This window comes from Daldinia childiae, assembly GCF_008694065.1.
Source record: "Daldinia childiae strain JS-1345 chromosome Unknown Scaffold2, whole genome shotgun sequence".
Lineage (NCBI taxonomy): Eukaryota > Fungi > Ascomycota > Sordariomycetes > Xylariales > Hypoxylaceae > Daldinia > Daldinia childiae.
The window spans coordinates 4,741,133-4,764,953 of record NW_022984643.1 but is presented as its reverse complement, the minus strand read 5'-3'; the positions used below and the strand labels follow the sequence as shown (position 1 = coordinate 4,764,953).

General features: G+C 45.9%; 9 protein-coding genes across 10 annotated transcripts; 6 read left to right on the top strand and 3 right to left on the bottom strand.

The window, feature by feature from the left end:
- Positions 1-154: 154 nt before the first annotated feature.
- On the top strand, positions 155-2,422 carry GL218_02176 (the record flags this gene model as incomplete). 2 transcript variants are annotated; one of them, XM_033578674.1, is made up of 4 exons in its annotated part: positions 155-573; positions 630-657; positions 717-1,160; positions 1,211-2,422. In XM_033578674.1, 4 exons carry the CDS (start codon positions 155-157, stop codon positions 2,420-2,422), a joined length of 2,103 nt encoding a protein of 700 aa, XP_033438199.1. The 2 variants fall into 2 exon arrangements, with proteins under 2 accessions (XP_033438199.1, XP_033438198.1); XM_033578673.1 differs by lacking the exon at positions 630-657 and having other exon boundaries at positions 155-524; positions 1,092-1,160; positions 1,260-2,422.
- A 1,074-nt stretch (positions 2,423-3,496) lies between these two features.
- GL218_02175 (Centromere/microtubule-binding protein cbf5) lies at positions 3,497-5,119 on the top strand (the record flags this gene model as incomplete). Its single annotated transcript, XM_033578672.1, has 4 exons — positions 3,497-3,614; positions 3,673-3,828; positions 3,889-4,518; positions 4,572-5,119. The coding sequence occupies 4 exons, from the start codon at positions 3,497-3,499 to the stop codon at positions 5,117-5,119; spliced, it is 1,452 nt and encodes a 483-aa protein (XP_033438202.1).
- A 2,605-nt stretch (positions 5,120-7,724) lies between these two features.
- On the top strand, positions 7,725-8,714 carry GL218_02174 (uncharacterized protein; the record flags this gene model as incomplete). The annotated part of the gene is made up of 1 exon (XM_033578671.1): positions 7,725-8,714. One exon carries the CDS (start codon positions 7,725-7,727, stop codon positions 8,712-8,714), a length of 990 nt encoding a protein of 329 aa, XP_033438201.1.
- Positions 8,715-10,429: 1,715 nt separating this feature from the next.
- On the top strand, positions 10,430-12,022 carry GL218_02173 (uncharacterized protein; the record flags this gene model as incomplete). Its single annotated transcript, XM_033578670.1, has 3 exons — positions 10,430-10,709; positions 10,761-11,003; positions 11,055-12,022. 3 exons carry the CDS (start codon positions 10,430-10,432, stop codon positions 12,020-12,022), a joined length of 1,491 nt encoding a protein of 496 aa, XP_033438204.1.
- Positions 12,023-12,265: 243 nt separating this feature from the next.
- On the bottom strand, positions 12,266-13,755 carry GL218_02172 (Guanine deaminase; the record flags this gene model as incomplete). The annotated part of the gene is made up of 2 exons (XM_033578669.1): positions 12,266-13,458; positions 13,749-13,755. The coding sequence occupies 2 exons, from the start codon at positions 13,753-13,755 to the stop codon at positions 12,266-12,268; spliced, it is 1,200 nt and encodes a 399-aa protein (XP_033438203.1).
- A 1,321-nt stretch (positions 13,756-15,076) lies between these two features.
- GL218_02171 (uncharacterized protein) lies at positions 15,077-16,903 on the top strand (the record flags this gene model as incomplete). The annotated part of the gene is made up of 3 exons (XM_033578668.1): positions 15,077-16,098; positions 16,158-16,557; positions 16,616-16,903. 3 exons carry the CDS (start codon positions 15,077-15,079, stop codon positions 16,901-16,903), a joined length of 1,710 nt encoding a protein of 569 aa, XP_033438206.1.
- A 646-nt stretch (positions 16,904-17,549) lies between these two features.
- GL218_02170 (Thiol-specific monooxygenase) lies at positions 17,550-19,216 on the bottom strand (the record flags this gene model as incomplete). The annotated part of the gene is made up of 2 exons (XM_033578667.1): positions 17,550-18,732; positions 18,978-19,216. 2 exons carry the CDS (start codon positions 19,214-19,216, stop codon positions 17,550-17,552), a joined length of 1,422 nt encoding a protein of 473 aa, XP_033438205.1.
- A 487-nt stretch (positions 19,217-19,703) lies between these two features.
- Positions 19,704-20,579, bottom strand: GL218_02169 (Pantothenate transporter liz1; the record flags this gene model as incomplete). The annotated part of the gene is made up of 1 exon (XM_033578666.1): positions 19,704-20,579. The coding sequence occupies one exon, from the start codon at positions 20,577-20,579 to the stop codon at positions 19,704-19,706; it is 876 nt and encodes a 291-aa protein (XP_033439104.1).
- Positions 20,580-22,443: 1,864 nt separating this feature from the next.
- GL218_02168 (putative alpha-ketoglutarate-dependent sulfonate dioxygenase) lies at positions 22,444-23,661 on the top strand (the record flags this gene model as incomplete). The annotated part of the gene is made up of 2 exons (XM_033578665.1): positions 22,444-22,890; positions 22,951-23,661. 2 exons carry the CDS (start codon positions 22,444-22,446, stop codon positions 23,659-23,661), a joined length of 1,158 nt encoding a protein of 385 aa, XP_033439105.1.
- Between the last annotated feature and the right edge of the window lie 160 nt (positions 23,662-23,821).

Below are 23,821 nucleotides of genomic sequence, written 5' to 3'. Positions count from 1 at the left end.
CCGTCAAAGGGTCGGATCCGCTGCTCGGGATCCAAAAATCGATTTTTCGCCTCCGAACACCGAGAAACATCTACAGTCAACTCACTCGTCGTGAAACTCCGCGAACTGCAACACTACCTCCTTCTATCTCCATAAAATTATTAAGTCTAGAAAAATGTCTCAATCTGCAGTAGCGATGCCGCTCGGCCCCGAGGACGATCTTAAAAGTTACTCATGTATGATTTGTCGGCAGCGAAAGGTCAAATGCGACCGGCGCAACCCCTGCTCTAATTGCGTCAAGGCAGAGAAGCAATGCAGCTTTGTCGCCCCAGTGCGAGGGAAGAGAAAGAGAACGAAATTACCCAAAGAAAGTCTTCATGCTAAATTGAAACGTTTTGAGGAGTTATTGAAATCGTATGGCGCGAAGATTGAGCCGTCCGATGATCTCGATGACTCTGACTCCGAGTCGATATCTCACCCAGATGATGAGATCGCCAGGTCTCGAAGCCCAAGCCATAGCGATCCTTTCTTCAAGTTAGAAGAGAGTGAGCCGAAGCTTATAACAAAAGAGGGAACATCGAGATATTTTGATATGTATGCTCATTCTTAACTCCTTTTCTAATACCTAGTTCCTAATATTCATTCCTTAGTACACCCTGGGCTACTATAGGAGAAGAAGTGAGTATTTACTATATCTTCTCCACTTCTACTACTAGCTTTTTCTAAATCTTGTTCAGTTTCAACATCCAGAGGTTGGTGAGCCAACAGATGAGGGAAACTTTCACGAAAGCGGAATTTTCTTCGAGTCGGAACCAAGTTATGCCTTCGAAAATGTCGCAAGTCTACATCCTTCTTTGTCGGTATTGGAAAAAATGAAGGAAGTGTTTATTGATCGAATTGATCCTCTAACGAAGATACTCCATGTCCCTACGTTCTGGACCGCGCTAATAGATATGCTACGGAACCCTCATAACCGCTCTAGAAGTTTGGAAGCATTAGCACTATCCTTCTATTTTGTAGTTGCTACATCTTTAACGGATGAGGAGTGCCGAAATTTGTTCGGAATAGAGAAATCGATACTCAATTCCCGTTACAGAATTGCAACTCGCCAGGCTTTAGTACGTGCTGGATTTTTATCTACTTCCAGTCCAATGACACTCCAGGCGTATGCAATTTTCATGGTAAGCTATTACTATAGAACTTCTTTATGTCCTCATTCTAACTCAAGAAGATGTGTGTAAGAAAGAGTTACAGGCATGATACTCTATTTGTACTATCAGGAGTTGCGATTCGACTGGCTCGGAAAATGGGATTACACCGTGATGGTTCACTTCTAGGGCTATCTCCATTCGAAACTGAAATGCGGAGGCGACTTTGGTGGCACCTCGTCCATGTGGACTTTCGCTTAGCTGACATCCTCGGCACGAGGCCTTCGTTAGACCTTGTTTCTAAGGATACTAAGATACCGTTGAATGTCAACGACGAAGATCTCGACCCAGATATGGTCAAATTACCCCTGGAGCGTAAAGGAATCACTTCTATCACATTTTGTTTAATCAGATGCGAGATATTAGAAGCTTTAGAAAGGTTCGCACCGATATCTACTAATGGGGTACACTGGGAAGCACTCCGCGGATCAGACATCCCTCTCGCCGAAAAGAATCGTATCATAGATCAGATCGAAGATCATCTCGAAACCAAGTATCTACGGTATTGCGACCCATTGAATTCACTTCATACTTTCATAGCGATCATGGTTAGGTCATCAATCGGGAAGATGAGAGTCTTTGGTCATAGCCCCCGGTCGTCCGCCAACAGGCCGATCAAAATGCCACAGAGCGAGCGCAACATAGTATTCGCGAACTGTATGAAACTTTTGGAATATTTAACCATACTACACGGCGGTCTGAATAATATGGAAAAGTACATGTGGCAAATCGGCACCAGCTACCTTTGGGGTACAATGCTCTACGTGCTCATCGAGACCCGGAACCGCAAAAAGGGGCCTGAGGTTGACAGGACGTGGCAGTTGATTGGAGAAGTCTACTCACACTACCCCCAGATATTTGAGGAATCAGCAGGACCCGTGTTCACGGCGATAGGAAAATGGACGCTGCAAGTTTGGAATGAGTGTGCTGCGGCTTTAAAAGCCGAAGGGCACCCAGAACCGCCAATGCCCCAGTATATTGAGAGGATCCGTCGCTGCCGTGAAATGTCGTCGGAGCTACGATTCAAACCCAAAGGTCCAGTAGTGGATTGTGGGCCTGTTACCCCAGATTCATTCGACTATACTAGGATGCAATCACAAGTGTGTGAAGTTCCCTTCACTGATTTGGAAGCTTTTGGACCTTGTGATTTCTCAGATCTTCTATCTCTCCAGATGGACTCGAACAACTGGATACAATGGGACCAGATAATTGCAGAACAGAGCGGCTTCCCTTAACCCAACAGGAGAGTGACCCTCGAGTTGAGTATAATTTATGGATGGAATCGAATGTGAGAGTTGTGGTGCGCTGCCTAGAGAACTAGGAGACGGATAGCTGGCCTGGGGTAGCTGGATTATTTTAATGCGTGTACGGTAGAAATCCAACTATAAGCTAAGTAAGCAATATATTTATTACTCGTGTCTTTTCTTACAGCCTAAGCATCTTGTAATCATGGATATACACTTATCGTAACTCTTCAAAATCACAAGTGCCTCCAGCAGGTATTTATTCGTTTGCCTGTGGTTCAAAATATAGTTTTTACGGTCTGGTTTCCTTTCTCTTATTCATCTCAGAGCTTGTTATAAGAGACTGACGTGAGAATAGCTATCGAGCGACTTTACTACTCAACCCGATGATCTATCGGCTAAGGATAATAGAAAGTGGGAAATAGCTAAAAGTTGGAATGTGGCTATTACCCAAGCAGGCGCTATACAGCCTAGTGATATCATAGGGGTAGAAGGAATCTGAGCACTGAGAGACTTAGAAGACTTGCTGTGTCCGTTTGAACTGGCTAATGAAGCCATGTTAAAACATATCTCGGATGAGGAGAAAACCAAGAAAAAAACAAGAGGGAGAAGGAAAGATCCTGAAGTGGATAGAGGATCATGAGATATGAACTAATACTAGGTTAAGTGATTTCTGAAGGGGGAATCGTTTATATTACCTGTCTAATGAAAGAAAGTTATATCTACATGCCCTATGGAGGGGAAAAGAGTGCTAAAAGTGAATTGGCTCACTATTAGAAATGGGTAGAGCTTCGGCTCTAAGAACATAATGGTATCGATAAGCCAATTTAAGCGCTAGTTATGGCCGAAGCTATTGATTGGACCAAATTTTGGTCAGTTTTCCCCACATCTAATAGCTAGAAAATTTTTGGAGCTTTTCTATTTTATTTTATTTTTTCAATTCGCAGAGTCGGCGTCCAATGCAAATCTTCCATTTGCAATTGTCATTGGAAAATTTCCTTCACGCCAACACCATCCCGTACAAGCTTATATAATTGAAACGGGCAATCATCAAGACGGGTTAAAATGGCGACCAAGGATAACATCAAGCCTAAGGAGGACGAGTTCTCTATTAAACCAACCACGGTCACTCCGTCTGTTGACACGAGCACATGGCCGTTGTTGTTGAAGAACTACGACAAGCGTACGTGAAAAAAGTCATAACCAAAATTAATTTATGACACTGACATAATCACAAATAGTTCTCGTCCGAACTGGACATTTCACTCCCATTCCCAATGGCAGTTCGCCGTTGACTCGAGACCTTAAGTCCTACATCAGCTCTGGTGTAATCAACCTCGATAAGCCTTCGAACCCCTCCAGTCACGAGGTTTTGCTTGGGTTAAAAGAATTCTACGGTATGAATCTATGCTTTAAACCATACGGGAAGATAATGAAAACTGACTATGAATATAGAGTTGAGAAGACAGGTCACAGTGGAACCCTTGATCCTAAGGTCACAGGTTGCTTGATTGTCTGTGTTGATCGTGCTACTCGATTGGTCAAGTCTCAGCAAGGTGCCGGAAAGGAATATGTTGCCGTTATTCGATTACACGATAAGCTTCCTGGTGGCGAGGCGCAATTCTCACGAGCTCTCGAGACCTTGACCGGTGCCCTCTTCCAGCGACCCCCTCTAATTTCTGCTGTCAAGCGACAGCTTCGTATCCGAACCATCCACGAGAGCCGAGTCATCGAGTTTGACAATGACCGCCACCTCGGTATTTTCTGGGTCAGTTGCGAGGCCGGAACCTACATCCGAACACTTTGTGTGCATATGGGTCTCCTACTTGGTGTAGGTGCACACATGCAAGAACTGCGACGTGTGCGAAGTGGTGCTATGGACGAGACGAAGGACCTTGTGACGCTCCATGATGTTCTCGATGCCCAGTGGATGATGGACAACACTAGAGATGAATCCTACCTGCGCAAGGTCATTGCGCCCCTTGAGACTCTTCTTACGTCGTACAAGAGGATCGTAGTCAAGGACAGCACTGTCAATGCTATTTGCTACGGTGCGAAGCTCATGATCCCTGGCTTACTACGATACGGTAAGATATTTCCTCCCTCAGCTAGGTTGATTAAAACTAATATTCGATTATAGAGGATGGCATTGAAGTTCACGAGGAAATTGTTTTGATGACGACAAAGGGTGAGGCTATTGCTCTGGGTATTGCTATGATGTCGACCGTCGAAATGTCATCTTGTGATCACGGTGTAGTAGCAAAGGTGAAGCGATGCATCATGGAGCGAGACCTGTACCCTCGACGATGGGGCCTGGGTCCTACTGCTACCGAGAAAAAGAAGCTGAAGGCATCTGGAAAGTTGGACAAGTTTGGACGAGCGAATGAGGCAACACCCGCCAAGTGGACGTCGGAATACAAGGATTACAGTGCTCCCGCTGATGGCGTAGCAGCAACGCCAGCTGCTGCTGATGTTTCCATGACCGAAGCTCCTGCCCAAACTCCCTCGAAAGAGAACCCTTCCTCACCTACGCCTGCCACGGCCGAGGACGACAAGAAGAAGCGCAAGAAGCATGATGGCGAGACCGCCGAAGAGAAGGCCGAGCGCAAGAGACGCAAGGCAGAGAAGAAGGCAGCCAAATCAAAGCGCTCCTCGCTGGGAAAGAAGGACGATTCTGACTCAGATTAAGCGAAACCCGATCTAATTCTAAGTGGGGTTTCTCCCGAGTTGCATTTGGTTGATACCATTTGGTCGGTCAGTGGCCAGTTGCATGTATATGCCTTTGCTTACGGCGTTATCTGCTGTATCATACAGTTTTTAAGGGACTGGAAAAATGGCGTTTAGGACCTCTGCTTATTTTGTTTTAATGATGTCTCCAAATTTCAGAGTATGAAATGCGGAATGTGGATTCTGGAACATAGCAGATACCACGAATTATCGCCAGTTGAACATGAAGTGTTTCATCCAATTTTATCGCTCTGGGGCGAGATGTCGTGACCTAGTCATTTATGTTTGCCCCTCTTGAGTTCGATGTTTCTCGCATTTGTGTTATGCTTACTCGAGCAAACTGCTAATAAGCACGACAACACGGCTCTTGGTAAGTAACGTTTCGTCGTCGCGTCGCTGCATAATAATACGTACGTAGCCATATGTTCACGCACTAGGACGATATCTATGTTAAATCATCAGATTCGATCACAGAAAACTGACGATAGTGAGACTGCCAATAAGAATAAGTTGACACAACGAGTAAAACCGTAGGGGATGACTTATAGCAGTAGGGATATTCCCAGCTTCAATCACAACAACGCCTAAATCTAGTATTGTGTTCTCTCAATGAAGCTTATATACGTCCGTATGTTATTTGATCGCCATACCAAACTCTCGTCATCTGCGGGGCCTACAAGATTCTTATCCCGACTCAGCCCTTCTAAGATCGGGTTCGTGATTCTGGCCACAGCATCTTAGACTATTATTTTCTCTTGCCAGTTGCACACGTGGGAAAGGAGGATCTACCATCCTATGTGGGGAGGTAGTTCAAAAAAACAACTTCTTTTAAGCGTGCTTGTCTCAAATGTCTGTTAAGTACTAGTTTCTTCACGTCGTTCGAGCTCGTGATCTTTTTTGCCCCGACAGTGTTACCATAGGTGGTACATGAGCACGCGCTCGTGGGGATTTGAATTCGTTTGTGTTCTCGCGTGCCTTATGTGTTGAACATCGTCTGGGCGGAGCTGTGGTGTTGTACGAGTTGAGTGATGTTGTAGATCAAATAGACTTTTTACCTATGTTACGATTGATAATACGATAATCCTGTTGTTAACGTGAACATTTTGTGTACATATCGACATGTGGTATGAATGTTCCAAGATGTGGTTATGAAGTGATCGGCATTGATGCCTACTTGGCTTGAACAATTCCCACATACTCATGATCTTCATTATCACTTACCTAAGGCCATATCTCAATCTGTACATTATTTGCTCAGCGGTTCTTAGATAGGGGGAGGTGGCGTGCACGAACCACATCTATTGTAACCGTATACGGTGTTGCCTGCCCTGGAACAACTATGTGCAACTTGTGGAGATCCAGACGGCTGGACTTAAGTTAGTTTATACGTATATGTGCGACTTCTATTCTTTAAGCTCGTTGATTGTACTAACAGGTGGTTATAAGATCAAAATAATGCCTACTAAATGATCGTCAAACCGAGATGTCGTTCAAACATGTCTGAGAAGACATATGTTTCTTAGGTAGATCAGTATGTATGGGTGGTGGTTCAGGGCTGTCGGTACAGGGGTATATATCAGCCTCAATGTTGCATGGACCCGCACTGATATTGATCCAGAATTCCTTAACATTGGTTGTTCGAAGATCGAAACAAAGTTCAGTGAAGATCATTAACTATTGACTTTACACTACAACATCACTAGCATAGAGAAGCCACTTTCAGGGGTAGTTATGTATTAAAATAGTTTGCCATCTCCATGGGTAAATCTAGCACTGGCAACGGTCGGCAGTTATCCGTAAGTTAACCTGGACGATTTGCCTTATTAACCCCTACATGTCAAGTAAAATTTACGTCGAATAATTATTAGTCTTTTCATTGGTTTTGATACTTGTATGCCTGTTTACGTTACTTTAGAAGCAGATGACCCGCTGTTTACGTCTCGTATCCGACTGAGAGTCATAATCACTCGGGGATAGGCAATATAACTTATGACGACGCATAAATCACACAATGTCGCGACCTCCTGAACATCTGAATCTGTTTTGAGCAGATGGGTCGACTTAAGGCTCCACGACAGCCATAGATGCATATCCGTAGAGGCCAAGCCGGCCGTTCTAGCCGGATGCCTTTTTTTTCTCTTTACAGCGTCCTACAAAATGACCTAGACGGATATGTGGTTCAGTAGTATGGTTCGACACCGCCAGTTACACGGAGATTCAGGCTACATCATTGGCTATATCCATTGATTCTGTCTGCTGTGATACTGCACATATGCTTTAGATCGGGAAGAATAGGATACGATAGTAGACTTGGGTAGAATAATTAGACTTACGGAGCCATGTTCTACACATACTACTGTTTCTCTATAAAATGGACGAGCGCCAACCAAACCCCTCAGGATCGACATGCCAAAGCCGAAGCGAGATTCGATCCAGTTATTTAGTTCATAGATCTTATTTCAGTCACGTATCAGCTCCGTCTACAAACACTGTCTCTGCTTTTAAGGTTCAGCCTTAGCACCAGTTTCGTTTCTAGCTGGCTTGCTCGATATGCAAGTTATTAAGGATGAAGCTCCTTAGTATACTTGCAGCCGCCGCGCTGTCATTCATTTTCGTTTCCGCGTCGGCGATACCCGTACAATCTCTCCGAACAGCAAGCGATGATCCGGTATTCGATGATAATTTCGCTGATCCAGGAATCTTCCAAGACGAAGACGGCACCTGGTATGCTTTTGGGACGGCTGCAAAGAATAAGCAAGTTCAGGTAGCCACAGGAGAGAGCTTCGATGGACAGTGGAATCTATTGGGGGATATCGACGCCCTTCCTCACTCAGCAGCCTGGACTACTGGACGACACACTTGGGCCCCTGATGTTCGTCGCGCACGTAACGGGAAATATGTTATGTACTACAGTGGCGAGGTAGCTGAAGATTCGGCTCACCATTGCATCGGTGCGGCAGTAGCAGACGCTGTCACCGGTCCGTATATACCAGAGGAGGAACCTTTTGCTTGCGACCTCTCAGCCGGTGGTTCTATCGATGCATCTGGATTCGAAGACGAGGACGGCAAACAATATGTCCTCTATAAAATCGACGGAAATAGTGTCGGTAATGGCGGAAGCTGCAGCAACACCAAGCAGCCGATTGTACCAACGCCAATCATGCTCCAGGAAGTCGAAGAGGACGGTGTAACGAAAGTTGGCGAGCCTGTTGAAATTTTCAACCGCAGCGACGAGGATGGTCCATTGGTAGAAGCGCCGAGCTTGTTACGCACGGATAATGGACTATACATCCTGTTCTTCAGCAGCGGTTGCTACTTGGAGCCAAGCTACAACGTGAACTACGCAACGTCGACGAGCCTGAAGGGGCCATTTCAACGAGCACAGCGCCCGATAATAAAATCAGGGGAGTACACGTTGCAGGCACCCGGCGGCGCCACTGCAGTACATGTTGGGGATAAAGTTGGGATCGCTTTCCATGCGGACTGTCAACAAGGGAGATGCATGCACACATCCCACACGGTTGTCGATGGCCGGGAAGTAAGGGTTCTGATGTAGGCTACTCAACAGTCTATCCTTCATATTTCCGCGAACACGATGCTAAAAGGACGGGCTGTGTTGGACTGGTGCGAGGTCTTGATGCAACTTTTCTTTAATAACCAAGTGAGTAATCACACAAGAGGATGATGCTCATAGTCAAAGGTTGGAAATATGGCTCAGTTGATGCTTCTCGCGCCGACGCTGCTCACAACACTCTTTAGATTAAGGATAGACTTGGAATATTTCATATTGATATCTTTGGATTCGGGATAGAGGGTAAATGATACCAAAGTGGATAGATCTATATAAGCGTAGTAAATCAGTAATATCACAGGTTCTTTTGGGCTATACGCGCAATACAATGTGAAATTTGATGTTAAGAAGTTCTCTAAAGTTCATGAGATTGACGAACTAAGATTTGTCTAACTAAGCTAAATGGAGGATAGATTAAGTCTATTTTTATGCATATATGTATGTCTGATCATAAATTAGAGCACGGACCAGTTCCGACTTGTACATACTTCCCCTATGTACAGTATCAACATAAGCGCCTGTTTATTATCTGCAACCTTTGCAATATCTTCAACCTGCACTCTGCAAGCCCTCTATCACAGTTACATCCTCTACGCCTAGTAGAAGATACCATGTGCTTCTGCTCCGGTAGGGCTGCCCATATCTCTCCGTCCAATCGTATTATCTCCCGAATATTTAATATTCTTTCCGAAGCGCCCCCGCAACCTTTAGTACTCTCTGTTGCAACTCTACAACAAATTGTTCGTCATTACGTAGTACGGCACACTGAATAGCGAAACCTCTAATGCGCAAGTTGGAACATTCTTGGCTTGCCGATCTGCGAATCACTTTATGATAACTCTTCAAAAGCGGCCATGATAATTATAGGTTTATATCAATGACTATCCAATATATTAAATGGCCTATCAGATAACTACTTGTCTAATTGAATAGGAAATGATTTTAATTCTTCTCAAACGAAGCTGAGCTGAAATTAGGGCTGCCTTGTCTTGTCGGCCTCTAAATGGGGGCCAAATGGCCGTGATTTTTTGCCGCCAGCGACCTCATTACCGACCCACTAGAGCTGCCGGGTAAGATTACCGAACAAATCACGGCGCTTAAGGACCAGGATGTATAGATCATATACTTATCCCATTGGTTCATCCTCTTATAGGATAACCTTTTAGAGGTAGGTCTATCTCACACTATTCAAGATCGGGTCTTTTCAACAGCGTAAGAATCATCGCTCTCCTACTTTGAGATATATCATCTAGGATATTCTCTCGCTAGTACAAGGGAGGAATTATGGGTATGGCTGCAATGTTACCTTTTCGTGCAAGCTATCGGCACATTTACATCTACATAGGCGCCGACTACCACTAGGTTGGTAGTAGTGTAAAATCGTTTGCGCGCGATGCATCGTCATGAACGTCTGGCCCCTAAGCCAAATGGTAACCAACCGAATCTAATATATTATTCGGTCTGTCCCGGGCTTCTAATCTCCAGCAACTCATCAAATGTTGTACGTTCCTTTCTCATCTTAGGACCTTTTCTATTTCTACGCTCTCTGGTGAGCTTATCCAAGACCTTGACCAGCTGGCTGGCGGTATTAACTTTACGAAATTTAATAACTATCATTCTTTACTATACTTCTTATAATATTTCGTTCCTTATCGACGTTCCCTTCGTTATAAGATACCAACATCTGATCTCCAGGCGAGATGGCTCCTCTTACATTTACCCTCATCTTTACTCTCCTTATACGATACAGCACTGGCTTGCAGGTTACGCCAAATTCGCCATGTGCCTCGCTTTGTGTTGACTCTGCCGGCCTCGACTTTTCCGATCCTAACTCATCAAACACTGGTAATTCGGATATTTCATGTTATGATACAGAATATTCTACGTCGCCTGCAGGCAAAAAGTTCCAAAAATGCATGAGCTGCCTTCAAGATAGCAACTTTGCTCAAGGGGATGAAAGTGACCAGCTTTGGTTCTTATGTAAGTACATCTCAATTACTTATTATTCTCATCTAACTAATACAAATATAGACAACCTCAGATATACGTTTGACTATTGCATTTTCGGGTTTCCTAATGCCACGGGAGTAGCATCCACCCCATGTGCGACATCTACTGCTTGTGGGGGGCTTAAAGAGGCTTTGATAGACGGCAATCTTGATCCTAAGGAAAACAGTTATTCGTATTGCGCCTCGGATGGCATGCTCGACGCCGCAGTCTCGGAGTGCAAGGCTTGCGTGAGCGTTTCCGATGATCAAGACTACTTAGCCAACTGTAAATCACCTCCATCTTCACATAATACCATGATACTAATTACTGGTATAGTCCTCATAGCTCTTGACGCAGGGTGCCAACAGCGGCCACCCACTGGAACGTTAATTGGTCTGAATGATACAATCTTCACCAAAACTACGATCAGTTCTGTCGATCCTTCTATCGAAAAACCCGACGATGGGAAGCAATCTACCCTATCCGTAACTCAGATAGTGGGGATTGCAGTTGGAGCTGTTGTCATTATTTTAGCCATAGCTGGCTTTTTATTCGTACGCTGCCGTAGACGTCGGAACCGCCGTCTTCTCCTTGGAGACGTCAAAGCATCGGCGATGGCACAGAAGAGGAACCGCCATCGTACTGTTTCTACGCTCTCATTTCGGTGCCAAACACACCTAACTCCTAGGTCGCCGGCCTTCTTCCCAAATCCGTCTGACGGTATCATTGAAGAGGAAAACCCTTACGCAGGCCCATTCTCTGCCCTTGCCTCTAACCCTATTTACCCGGAGCCACCAAGACAGACTTTGAACGACTACATGGGTCTCAACTCCTTCTCCAGGTCAGATAATGAGGTCATACCACACAACATTGCTACGGCTATCCCCGCGATCCCAAATAATGTACACTACTCAACTTCGCCTAAGGCCGCATTCTTTTCCCCAACCGATGAGCCTGCTAGCACTACTAGCACCAAGAGCACAGCACAACTTCTACCTCTAAGGCAGTATAACCCTGCCGAGTACTCAGATAGCTCACCACAAGTGGGCACCAACCCTAACACCGTATTCAGTAGCCCAATATCTGGCTCTACTGCTAGCCCACTCATAAGCCGTGCCTGGGAGCGGGGTACACCAACATGGGATATGCCACCTCGCAGTTCCAGCCGACCGACAGGAGGCGGAGCCTGGGAAAGGGTAGCTAGCGGTATCGCGGCGAAGAATCGGAGGACTAGTAATACAGGAAGTCCTGTAGAGACTAAGCATATTAATTTTAACTTCCCTCCTCCGCCGACAGGGCGGTAACCTATATATACCCCTATACCATGTACAAATATATGTAATGACTATGGCCATCTGATAATATGCCAGGAATGAACATGAAAGCAATAAGACAGGGCTTTGGGTCTAGTTACTTCACATTACATAAAGTGATAAAAATAAAACAGAAAATGCCCCTATTTTCTAGACGGTGCTCTTACATTATGTCTAAGAATAAGCCTTGCAACAACTATATTTCCAACAAAGATTTCAAATGCATTTTCCATTTTAAGATTTGACCGCTCGCCCACGTATATACACTTCTTTGATATTCCGGTCGTCGCCAGTCATGACAAACTTGTCAAATATCGTCCTAATGGAGTCTTCATACTCTAGTATTGTCATGACGCCCAACGCGTTCGCGTCGATAAGTAGGGCATCGAACTCCTTCCCAACCTCTAAATTGCCAATTCTGCTATCGAGACTGCACACCTTCGCGCCTCCTAACGTGGCCAGATAGAACAACTCCCCTATATTAAGCCCTTTGTGCTCACCTCCGCTCATGACTTCCCGCGCATTCGATGCTACGAGTGCTTGCCTCATTGCATCTAGAATGCTGCTTGAGAACCCGCCCCCGCTGTCGGTCCCGAGTCCCACCTTGATACCGCGCTGAAGGAACTCGCGAACTGGCGCAGCCATAAACCCCCCGCCCACCGTCATGTTGGAAATGGGACAGTGCGCAACACCACACCCCAGCTCCGCGACGCGGCTCATTTCATTCTCGCTCATATGGCAGCAGTGAGCGAGGATTGTGCGTTCACATAGTAGCCCATAGTGCGAATATAGGTTCGCTTCGCTGCCTTTGAACTGCGGGAACAGCTCTTGCGTAAACTTCATCTCCTGCTCCGCTTCATTGAAATGCGTCTGAATCGGCAGATCCGGGTTCGCTGCCGCAAGTGTACCAAGCCCCTCAAGCAGCTCCGACGAACACGAAATGGCAAAACGTGGCGTTAGTACATGCTTGAGCAGCACACCCTCTGGATCAATACGTCGCACATACGCGATGCAGTCCTCTGTATCCGCAAGCGACGCCGCAGCGTTCGCGTCCCGGTAATATTCCGGCGCGTTCCGGTCCATGTTGCATTTACCGACGAGGGCGCGCTGGCCTTTTTCTAGGCATATCTCTGCGAGGATCTTGGTAGCTTCCGCGTGGAGCGAGCCGTAGTACGACGCTGTGGTGACCCCTTGCTTCAGGAAACCGTCGACGCAGCTCGAGTAGACGCGGCGCGCGTACGCCGGGTCGCGGAACCGCGCCTCGTTAGGAAAAGTGACTTGTTCTAGCCAATCGAGGATGTGCATGCTTTGCCCTAGCCCGCGTTGCGCCCATTGTGGCGCGTGGTTGTGCGTGTCGACGAATCCTGGGATTAAGAATTGGCCGCGGGTTAGGTAGCGTACGCTCTCGAAGGTTGAAGAAGGGATGTCTAATGATGATAATTGAGGAAACTTTGTCCTTGGGGATATCTTCTACCAGGTTGGTTATCTTGCCGTTAAGTGCCAACCACGAGTAAAGCGCTCTCGAGTATGATGAGGTCTGATGGACCGAGTGAGTGGATCACGGTGCCGTGGAAGATTTGATACGCCATTTCATGCGTCTTATCCCATTACTTGAGAAAATGCTAGATCTTATAAAAAGATAAGTCTCTATAATAATATTAGGTATTGAGAGAATCCAAACTGTATATTCGGTAAATGAGGAGCTCCTAAGACATACATATCATTGTATCCTGCCAGCTGAAAATCTACTGGCAGTCAAATCTGTCTGTCAGCTGTAGACTCTGTGATCATATATGATAGCTTTACTCATTAAATTTCAAGGATAAAATGACTGTTACCTATAACTAAATGGAATGGCAACTAAGCATGAAACCTTTTGTAAATGAATAATTATGTCCTACTCAGGTTATAATGATTGAGTAGTACTCAGAGAAGCCTGCTTGTCGTTTTCACCCCTTACGTTCCTAAGGTTCTTGTATACGATTACCTACCTCTTTGACTTATAATAAGTTGCTCTGCCTTGATAGATTATGCTCGACTTAAGAAGGTTAAAGGGAAAATTGTTCACTACATTAGTATATGATCTTTTTGAACCGGCCTGATTTGTGGCCATGGCTACCTCTTACTCTCCCTCTTTCCGCGATCGTCGGAACCCCGCGACGATAAGACGTCTTACAAGTATAAGACATACATAGTCCCATTTTTATTGTTTAGAAAGGTTATAATTTAGGTACTTTATAGTAACTAACACAACTGAGACTATAAAGGCTTGCTGATCATTCGATAACTCGGTAAAATAGAAGTATATAAACTTGAAATACGCATATAATTTGCATAAGTTGACACCTTACTTACATGAGACTTAGAAGTGTATGTATCTACGTTGGTAGGTATGTAGGTCTTCCAAGAGATTGGCGGAGATGGATCCCTGTCAACTCCGGTAAAGGGAACCAAGCAGTAGACCAGCCACCACCTGTTCCATCAGTGAAGGTACTTCCGATTGTCGGCTTGTATCCTATATTTATATGTACTTTTTGGAAGGCGTTCGTAGATATTGTGGAAGGTGGAGCAGGGCCAAAGAGACCTGTCAAATATCACAAATGTTGTGACGAAGGTAGGCCCAACTCGACCCAGAATAAATGGAAGCAGCAGTATGCTACCCTGATAGGCGTTTGACGTGGCAGGAAAATAGGTAGTTGCCATACAGACGCCTCGCAGTGGTGGTACAAAACAAAAAACAGGTAGGTTAGGTACATACCTGCCTCTTAATGTAAGGAGGTACCTAGCAAATGGCAACTGCCCGTTAACTCTCCTAGAATTGAACGTACCTACCTCAGGTATGCATATATGTAGGTACATGCGATTGGGCCTAAGGAAAACATTGGAAGGAGTTGGACCGAACGGAAAGTGCTATCTTCCATTTGAAACTACCTAAGGTAATTCTATACGCGCGCACACACCAAAATCCATAATCGTCTCTTTTTCTTGCACTTTTATGCAATACCAACTACATTTAAACACTTCTGACACCAATTTCAACCAATCATGGCCATGGACATGTCTGTCTATACAGCTATGGGCGATGAGGATATCGCCCTCGCCTTTCGATTAATGCAGGAAGATGCCGAGCAATTCATGTCTACTACTACTAGAAAGGGAAAACAAGTCGAGGGATCCGAGACGGATGCTCAGATTGCTTTTAACCTTCTTCTTGAAGAACTGCAAGCTGCAGAGACCTGTCTTAGTGATGAAAGAATGACTAGAAGCATGTTGAGAGCAATTCAGTCTGACGGCGCTGTTCTTTCCCAGGCCCACGATGAAGAAAATGCTGCCCAGGCTGACCATGAAATGTCACTCGCTTTAAGCAATGGTCAAGATGAGGCCTTAGCTCAGCGAGCTACCCCTGAAACCATGAGCAGCGATGAAGAATTCCTTGAGAAGCTCTCGGTCATCTACAATACCGGCTTTGATCATCCTATGAATGGCACTGACGATTACGACGACGATGATGATACAGCCACCATCAACCAGCCGGAGAGTTCCTCATGGGCTGCTTCACGCCAACCTAGTAGACCACCAAGGACTTGCGACGCTTGTGGAGACCAAAAGCACTTCGCTGAGCTAGCTCGCGCTCCCTGCCGCCATGAATATTGTCGCGAGTGTCTCACACGTCTCTTCCGGGATGCTTCAAACGATGAATCCCTCTTTCCTCCACGATGCTGCAGACAATCCATCCCATTAGTTAAGAATCAGGTATTTATTGATAGCGACGTAGTCCAGCACTTCCGCCAAAAGGCCCTTGAGTTTTCTACGCCTCGTCGAACATACTGCCATAACCAGGCTTGCGCCCGATTTATTCCGGCAACCAATTACCGAGACGATATAGCGACATGTGACGAATGCGAGTATCAAACTTGCATGACTTGTAAGGGTGCTACCCATAACGGCGATTGCCCAAATGACGAACAGCTTCAACAAGTCTTCCAACTGGCTACCGAACAACACTGGCAGCGTTGCCAAAACTGCTGGGCGATGGTCGAGTTGAACACTGGATGCAATCACATGACGTAAGTTTAAGAGAATTTTTACTATTAGATTTGTAAGATTCATACTTAACCTTCGATAGCTGTCGATGCGGTTTCGGATTTTGCTACGTCTGTGGTGGTCGCTGGAAGACTTGCCAGTGCGAACACTGGGATGAACATCGTCTGTACGCACGTGCTGTACAGATTGATGCCCGTGGCCAAGATGAGGATGCCCCGGATGATGTGCTAGCTCGTGGAAATTTGATGCCTCTTCGACTACATCCAAATGGTCGGCTACCCTTTAACGGACCGGTTGCTAATCATCAGCACCAAGCTCATCAACAAGTTCAGCAACAGCAGGCTCAGCAGCAGGCTCAACAACAGGCTCAGCAGCAGCTTCAGCAGGCCTTGAATCAAGAACGTCGTCAACAGGAGATATTACCTGAATTTGAGGATGAGAGTGAAGATGAGAGTGAAGGTGAAATCGAAGAGGAGGCTGAGGTAGTGGCTCAGCCAGTAGTTCAACAGGCACGAGAACAGCCTGCGTTCCAATTTCCAGCCCTTGACCTCCTTCATCGGACGCGAATCCAGCAACTCATGGAAGATCTCAGACATAACCACGAGTGTCAACATGATCGATGGTTTTCTAAGAGAGGGCCCCGCGAATGCGAAGAATGTGGTGACGTCATGCCCATATTCATCTACGAATGTCGACAATGTCATACTATGGCTTGCCGTCGTTGCCGGTATCACCGGTTGTAAAGACCAAGGATGGCATGTTCGTGAAAGCAGCAGTCTCATTAATACTTTTGAGCTGTGGCCTGTTATTCAGAGGGATACCAGTTAAACTGGCATTTCTAAGTTCATCACCTCACCTTTAGCTGCCTGGAGGCGAATGTCAAGAAAAACAGAAAAATTCCATGGTGCAGTTATGTACCCACAATATTTGTCATACAGACCAGAATCAAGCTGCCTCTGGCAAAACATAGAGATGAAGTCGGATATATACCTATATATCGACTGACTGTATAGCTAACTGTATAGCTATTTACGAGTTAGCAGAGCATGTAGAGGGTGTATAAGGGAGCGAAGTGTAACGAGAGCATTATTAGGGCTGGAGCTCTCGCTGTTAGTTTCATACAATACCTAGGTATGTAGAAACTATGAAACAAGCCTTGACTATGGCTTTGATCATTATGCAGATATTTCAAAGTCTATCCTATCATAGAGTGATAAGCATATGGATGCTACTTTTAGTTCGCCTCGACGCCATCAGCTTAGCTCAAAGCTGCAAGTGTAGGTAGGTACACCTTTAGGAACGTAAAGAGCATCGTGCATATTTACTGGAGCCTATCTCTAGAGGTGAATCTTCATAATATTTCCTGTAAATTTAACACAAATATTCCATCCATCGTATGCATTAAGGTAAGTTGGATTGTGTTCTATGTTACGATCCCATGATACTTGATATGTCTAGCAATACGTCCAATATTCTACGGGTTTCTGGAGCTCTTAAGTTTTTCTTTGAGAAGCTTGTAGCCGTTGTGCCACTCCTCATCCAACCCCGGCAACGGCTCTTTTCCAGCTTTCGTTACGTCTCCGTTGACCCAGTTTAAGACCTCTTCTATATACGTGTCCTCTATGGCAAACATACTGTGGAACTTATCGTCGGGTTGGAACCGAGCTTTCCTTTCCTTGTGTTCTTGCTTCATAGCCAACTTGGGCGGGAGCTTGGCGTGCCCTGCGAAGACTTTGGCCGCAACCTGGGCTTGGAAATCGAAGAGTGAAAATGTCGACACGTAGTGTGAGACACCTATGAATGCCAGTGATGGATCTGGGATATAGAATATGTCCTTGTGCAGGTTATGCGTAATGTAGCCGTCGGACGTTATTAGCACCTTGTCGTCGGCGTCTTGCCACGGGAGCAGAGGTTGTTCTAAATCTCCCAGAAAGGGGTAAGTAGTGATGTACCCCGTAGCGATAACAACACGGTCGATTCCTTCTATAACTTGTCCGTCCTCAAGTATAGCTTTGCCGGGTATTGAGTCACCGGATTTTAGTGTCTGGGCTTTATCATCTTCGGCATTGTCATCGATGACGAACTTGGCGACTAGCGGGACCCTGGTGACACCTTCGGGGAGACGCGGTCCAAGCACGTCATACTTGCTTACTCGTCTACTTTGAACTATTTTGGCTCCCAACGCGGCCGTCTCGTTCGCAATATCAACAGCTGAGACGCCAGCGCCAATAATGAGCACTGTCTGGTTGGCGAAAGGAGCAGGCGTTCGATATTGCTTTGAGTGGGTAATTCGATCCGGAAATCTTTGCTTCCATGCTGCTAATCCCGGAATATCTGGGACGAACGGGGTGTGGTAGTGTCCACTCGCTACTACAACCGCGTCAAACTTCCAGCTCTTCTTCGTCAACGCGTGGCCAGAATCCGTTCTCGAAAATGTGCTCGTCTTAACGGTCCATTTTCTGTCACCTTCTGGCTTGGACACGCTTTCCACTCGGGTGTGAAATTGTACGTGATCGTTGACGTTGTGGAGCCGAGCAATATCGTTGATATATGTATTAACCACCTTTTGGTCTACGAAGTCCTCGCTACCTTCTGGCCAGCGTAGTAGACTACTTCGCATGACAGGGGTTGGGATGTTATTCTTTAACCCGGCATAGCTGTGAAAATGTTAATATCATGTATAAGAATTCAATTAACAACTCTAACTCATTATACTATGAGATCTTTATAATAGCTTAGAGATGGTTAGGAGTGAATGTGGGTATGTTTTCAGAATTGGGTGCTGTGTATGAGTAGAAGAGAGAACTGTAAGCGTGATATTTTGATACGTACCAGGGATTAGTGGGGAGCATGTATTAGCGCAACTTCGTCTGAGCTTAACCCTTCTTTCTCGACTTCTGACCAATTTGGAACAGGAGGTATAACATTAGGGAATGGTGGAGCTCTGTCTGCTTGAGGTTCGTAGTCCCATACACCACCGACCACGCCGGTCCGTTCGAACGCGGTGACGTTGAACCCGGCCCGGAGGAGGTGGGCCGTTGACACCACTCCGCTTATGCCGGCACCAATGACAGCCACATCTTTGATGTTGCCGAGAAGTGGCCCGTTCTCAGTCTTACTATCATTAGCTAGGGAACCCATTGCGATTGTCTCAAAGAGAGGGGTGAAAGACACAAGACACAAGACATAAGGGACCACACCGAGATATGAATAGAAGCGGAATCTACGGATAACTGTGGAACGAAGTGCTGTTGATCATCTCATTAAAATAACAATCTGCCCATTTCAAAATGCTTTGATGTGATTATAAATCGTGGGATTCCTCTAGGTTAGGTGAAATGAGACCATCCGTTGTACCGATTACGTGCTTTTTGGAGAAATGCTAGTAACACAAGTGGACCATGTAGAAGAGCATACCACCTAGCAGGGGAAGTAAGATAACAGCTTCAAATGTAAGTTAATGGTCTTATTTCGGCTTATTTTCAGTTAGGCCCCGAACTAAAATCTCGAGGAATACGACGTGTTATGTTCAGCCCAATACGGCACAAATTTAGGAATTCGCATATTTGACATGGTTTATATTAGAAGTATGGTCTAGAATCGGATAGTAATTAGACTAGGTAGTTGTCTAGGCCGCTCCTATATTCAATAGCTGAACCTTTTTAGCTACTTCTCGATGATGTAGCGTCCGTATCGTGAGAGAAGTGACGATAAGGCCAGCGGCAAAGAAGACCATGGTGACAAACCCTTTGTGATACTGGGGTCCGTCAACCTGTTGCCAAATAATCAGTGGCAGCCACGCCTGAACTACATAAGCCATCTCGTTCATAGATGCTACTACGAAAGCTCGCTCCTCATTATCACCACTGCAGATTTCATGTGCCCACGCAAAGGTCAAGCCGCTGATTCCTCCCCCGATCAAACCAACGACGTAGCAAAACCACTTCCAACCCGTAGGAACATTCCACACGGCGAGACTTGTGTTGGTGATGATATTGACAACCCCTGAGAATATCATAGGCGGCCATCGAGCACCCTTGAAGAGAGAATCGGACGTCCATGCATAAATATAAGTGAAGATCACAGCGACAGCTGCAGCAATCGTAGGATACGAATTTATAGCAGCGATGTTGTATCCTTCTTGTTTCAACCAGAGCGAGAAAGCTGGTTGGCCACCATAGCCCGTCCCATTATTAAAGAAGATGTAAAGCAGGGTAAGCGCATAAATGTGCCACGAAGTGAAGATCTTCTTGAACGTGGCTTTTGTGTATTTTCCCCTATTGGCTCGGCCTTCAAACTCCATGCGCTTATTGGCTAGCGCTATCTCATCCTTCGTCAACCACCAGGCACGAGTGATTTCTGGTACGTCTGGGAAGAAGAAGAACCCTGCTATGGCAATTGGTAGCGATATTATGGTGTTGATGATAAAAAGCCACTGCCATCCCTGATAGCCATTGGTACCATTTAGTCGATACACAGCCGTCATCAGATAGCCAGAGAACATGCTACCTATGGAGCCACTGGCGTGGAAGATACAACTTCGCTTGGCGAGCTCATCTTTTCGGTCTGTTATATTGTTAGCGCCTAGAAAAGGAAGTAAGGATATTTATGCCCGTTCTCAGGGTATAATCTATCGAAGAAAGGGGGCGAATGGATATTTTATAGAATTTCAACATACTAGAGATACGTTAGCATCGCTTTCAACATCTGGGGTCTAAAAAGGGGGTCAAGACATGATAATACATACCACCAACTGCCAATAATATACTGAATGCCTGGATAATAGCTGCTTTCTGCAAGTCCGATGAAGAATCTTAGGACGTAGATTTGTTCTGCCGTTTGACATTTTGAAAGTAAAATTGTCAAAACTGACCACACTACCTCGCAAGCTGGAATAAATATTGACGGCCGGACCTTGGTTAAGAGCATGTTGCTAGTACTGTTAGTAAAATCAAAGTTGAAATCTAGAGAAAAGGGGTTCCAACCTTGGAATTTCACCAATAACATAACCAACTGTCCAACATGTGACCATGTAGTTGAGTTGGTTACCGTAAAGACCTAAATCTTCCTTCATACCGGACACGAAGGCACTGTTGACGTTGACTTGATCGAGGTACTTGATAAAAATACCCCAATGAAGCGAATGTCAGAATCACTGCGTCGAGTTTAAATAGAAACCGCCTCTCCTCGGGGGACTTGTCAAATGTGTCCCAGAAATAGGACCGCCATGTCTGTTGTGGTTTCTCGACGATTGGTGATAATGACTGAGTATGAGTTGAGTCAGCATCACTATGATCCGTGCTCTTAGCCGTCACGTCGCCGCCGGCTTCGGCTGTGACCTTAGTCGAGGAGATCTCCTTGCTTTCCATCTCGTATTACTCGAATACACTTTCTAGGAAAGCTGAAGATTCAAACCCAAATGTTCGAATACTCGGGGCATTCCGGTTTAAAAACATCTAGATTATCTGAAGTTATACAGGGGTTAAGCCCGCTTTTCTCCGTGGTGAAAAAGTTCATCCCACGCCTCGAGAAACAAGGATTTTAGTGCGCCATCTCACATGCAGGTTCCCCTGTTCTATATTGACCCAGATCGATCTAGCAAGAGAAAGCTCTGATTCATGATTATCAATGAGGTCGCTCCCCGTCCCCTGTATCTCTAGGACTCGGGCATGGACTGCGGTCGCGAACTTCCGTCATATGGTGATATCTGTATTTACTTTCCGAGAAGCATGTTGGAGAGCTATACTCTCCCATGGCTCATGCGACTGTATGTGCTGCAACAGTGCGGGGTTGAATATGTTGTGTCCTGTTGTTGCTAAAAAGCCAGTGAGATTGAGACGACCTAGGTGACAAGGTGGTGGTCACCTCAAACATGGCTGCCATGACGCCATGTTATAACCCCACAGAAAGCATCGAATAGCACCACATTATGCATATAACCTGCACTCGAGACGCAATGTTTCTCGCATCATCCTTCTCCAAGATCACGTATTGATAAGGAACTCCAATGGCGGCTTTGATAAATCGCGGGGAACAATATACTCCTCAGTATACGCTGCAAGCAACCTCGTGGCTATTACTGCTGATATTGTGTCAAGGCAGATATGGCTTACCAATCTTTGCATCCTGACAGGACAGCTTGCCTATTGAAATGGAGAACTACCTGTTGTCGAATCATTGGGAAATGAGGTCAATGGTTGGGAGTCTCCAATTCAATGATTATAATATTATATATTCGTATAAGTCGTACGAGACAGTAGTGAGGGGGCAATAGTATAGAAGTAAGATGAGTCTACCAAAGACATATTCAAATACTGTCAAGTAATTACTACTATACGAAAGTTCTGTCGAGATATAATACTGTAACAATGGCACCTGCACCAATTGATGACAGTATCAGGGACGTTGCGGCTCCACGTAAGGACACACTTGGTCTTCCTGAGCCCGCTCTCCAGCGTCTAAAGAAGGCGGGTATTGACCTATCAAACGGTTATCCCTACCGCCCGGCTAGGCCACTTTACCTTCAAGACGTCTATAACATTAGAAATAAAGAATGGAAGCATGATGACGCTGGGGCGCGTGCGGATAAGTCAAAGTCGGCACTGCTCTCTGCCGCTACCAAAGTTACGGACCTCACTGCTCATATCGGGACTGAGATTGAGGGTTTGCAGTTGAAGGACCTTACAGACCAACAGAAAGACGAACTGGCCCTTCTCATAGCTGAGAGGAGCGTCGTCTTCTTCAGGAACCAAACAGATCTAACGCCTCAAGATCAGCTGGCGCTTGGGAAATACTATGGAGAGGTCGAGGTTCACGTAAGTATTATTCTAATACAAACACTCTTAGTGATGTATATATGCTCATTTCCGAAACAGCCACAAGTAGCGCAAGTCCCTGGTAACCTGGGTGTGACTGTTATCTGGCCTGATCTGCAAGCTACCGAACGGGTAGCTAACTTCAGAAACCCGGGAGGGGCTTCGCGGTGGCATACAGATCTCGTACATGAGCTGCAGCCAGCTGGGATCACGCATCTCCACAACGACACTGTCCCGCCCGTTGGTGGCGACACACTCTGGGCAAGCGGATATTCGGCCTACGAGAAGCTATCGCCGGACTTCCGCAAGATTATCGACGGCAAGCTAGCTGTGTACCGCTCCGCACATGGGTACCTAGACCGGGACCACCCTGAGGAAGGTCCCAAATTTGTCGAACGCGTGCACCCACTCGTTCGCGTGCACCCCGCCACAGGCTGGAAAGCTCTCTGGGTTAACAGAGCCATGACCGATCGCATCGTTGGCTTGGACCGTGCGGAGAGCGACGTAATCCTGAACTACCTCTACGACGTCTTCGAGAAGAACGTGGACATCCAAGTGCGATTCCGCTGGACAGCAGGAACCAGCGCGCTCTGGGATAACCGCATAACTATTCATAACGCTTCGTGGGATTACAATGGCAAGTATCCCAGGCACGGAACCCGTGTGACTACATTAGGTGAGAAGCCATATTTTGATCCGGCGGCGCCAACTCGGCGCGAGGCTCTTGGGCTCTTAGATGAGAGCGAGAAGCAGATTGACGGACCTGCTTGAATGGTTAATGTACCTAGTCAGACAGAATATGGAATAAAACAATATGTCTCTTGACGCTATTCTACCGGAGGAATGCTTATCGACGGTCCGAGTTGTGAAAGTTGATTGACGATAGTTTCAAACGGGCTCAATTTATGGAGCGTAGAAATTTGGCGCCCCG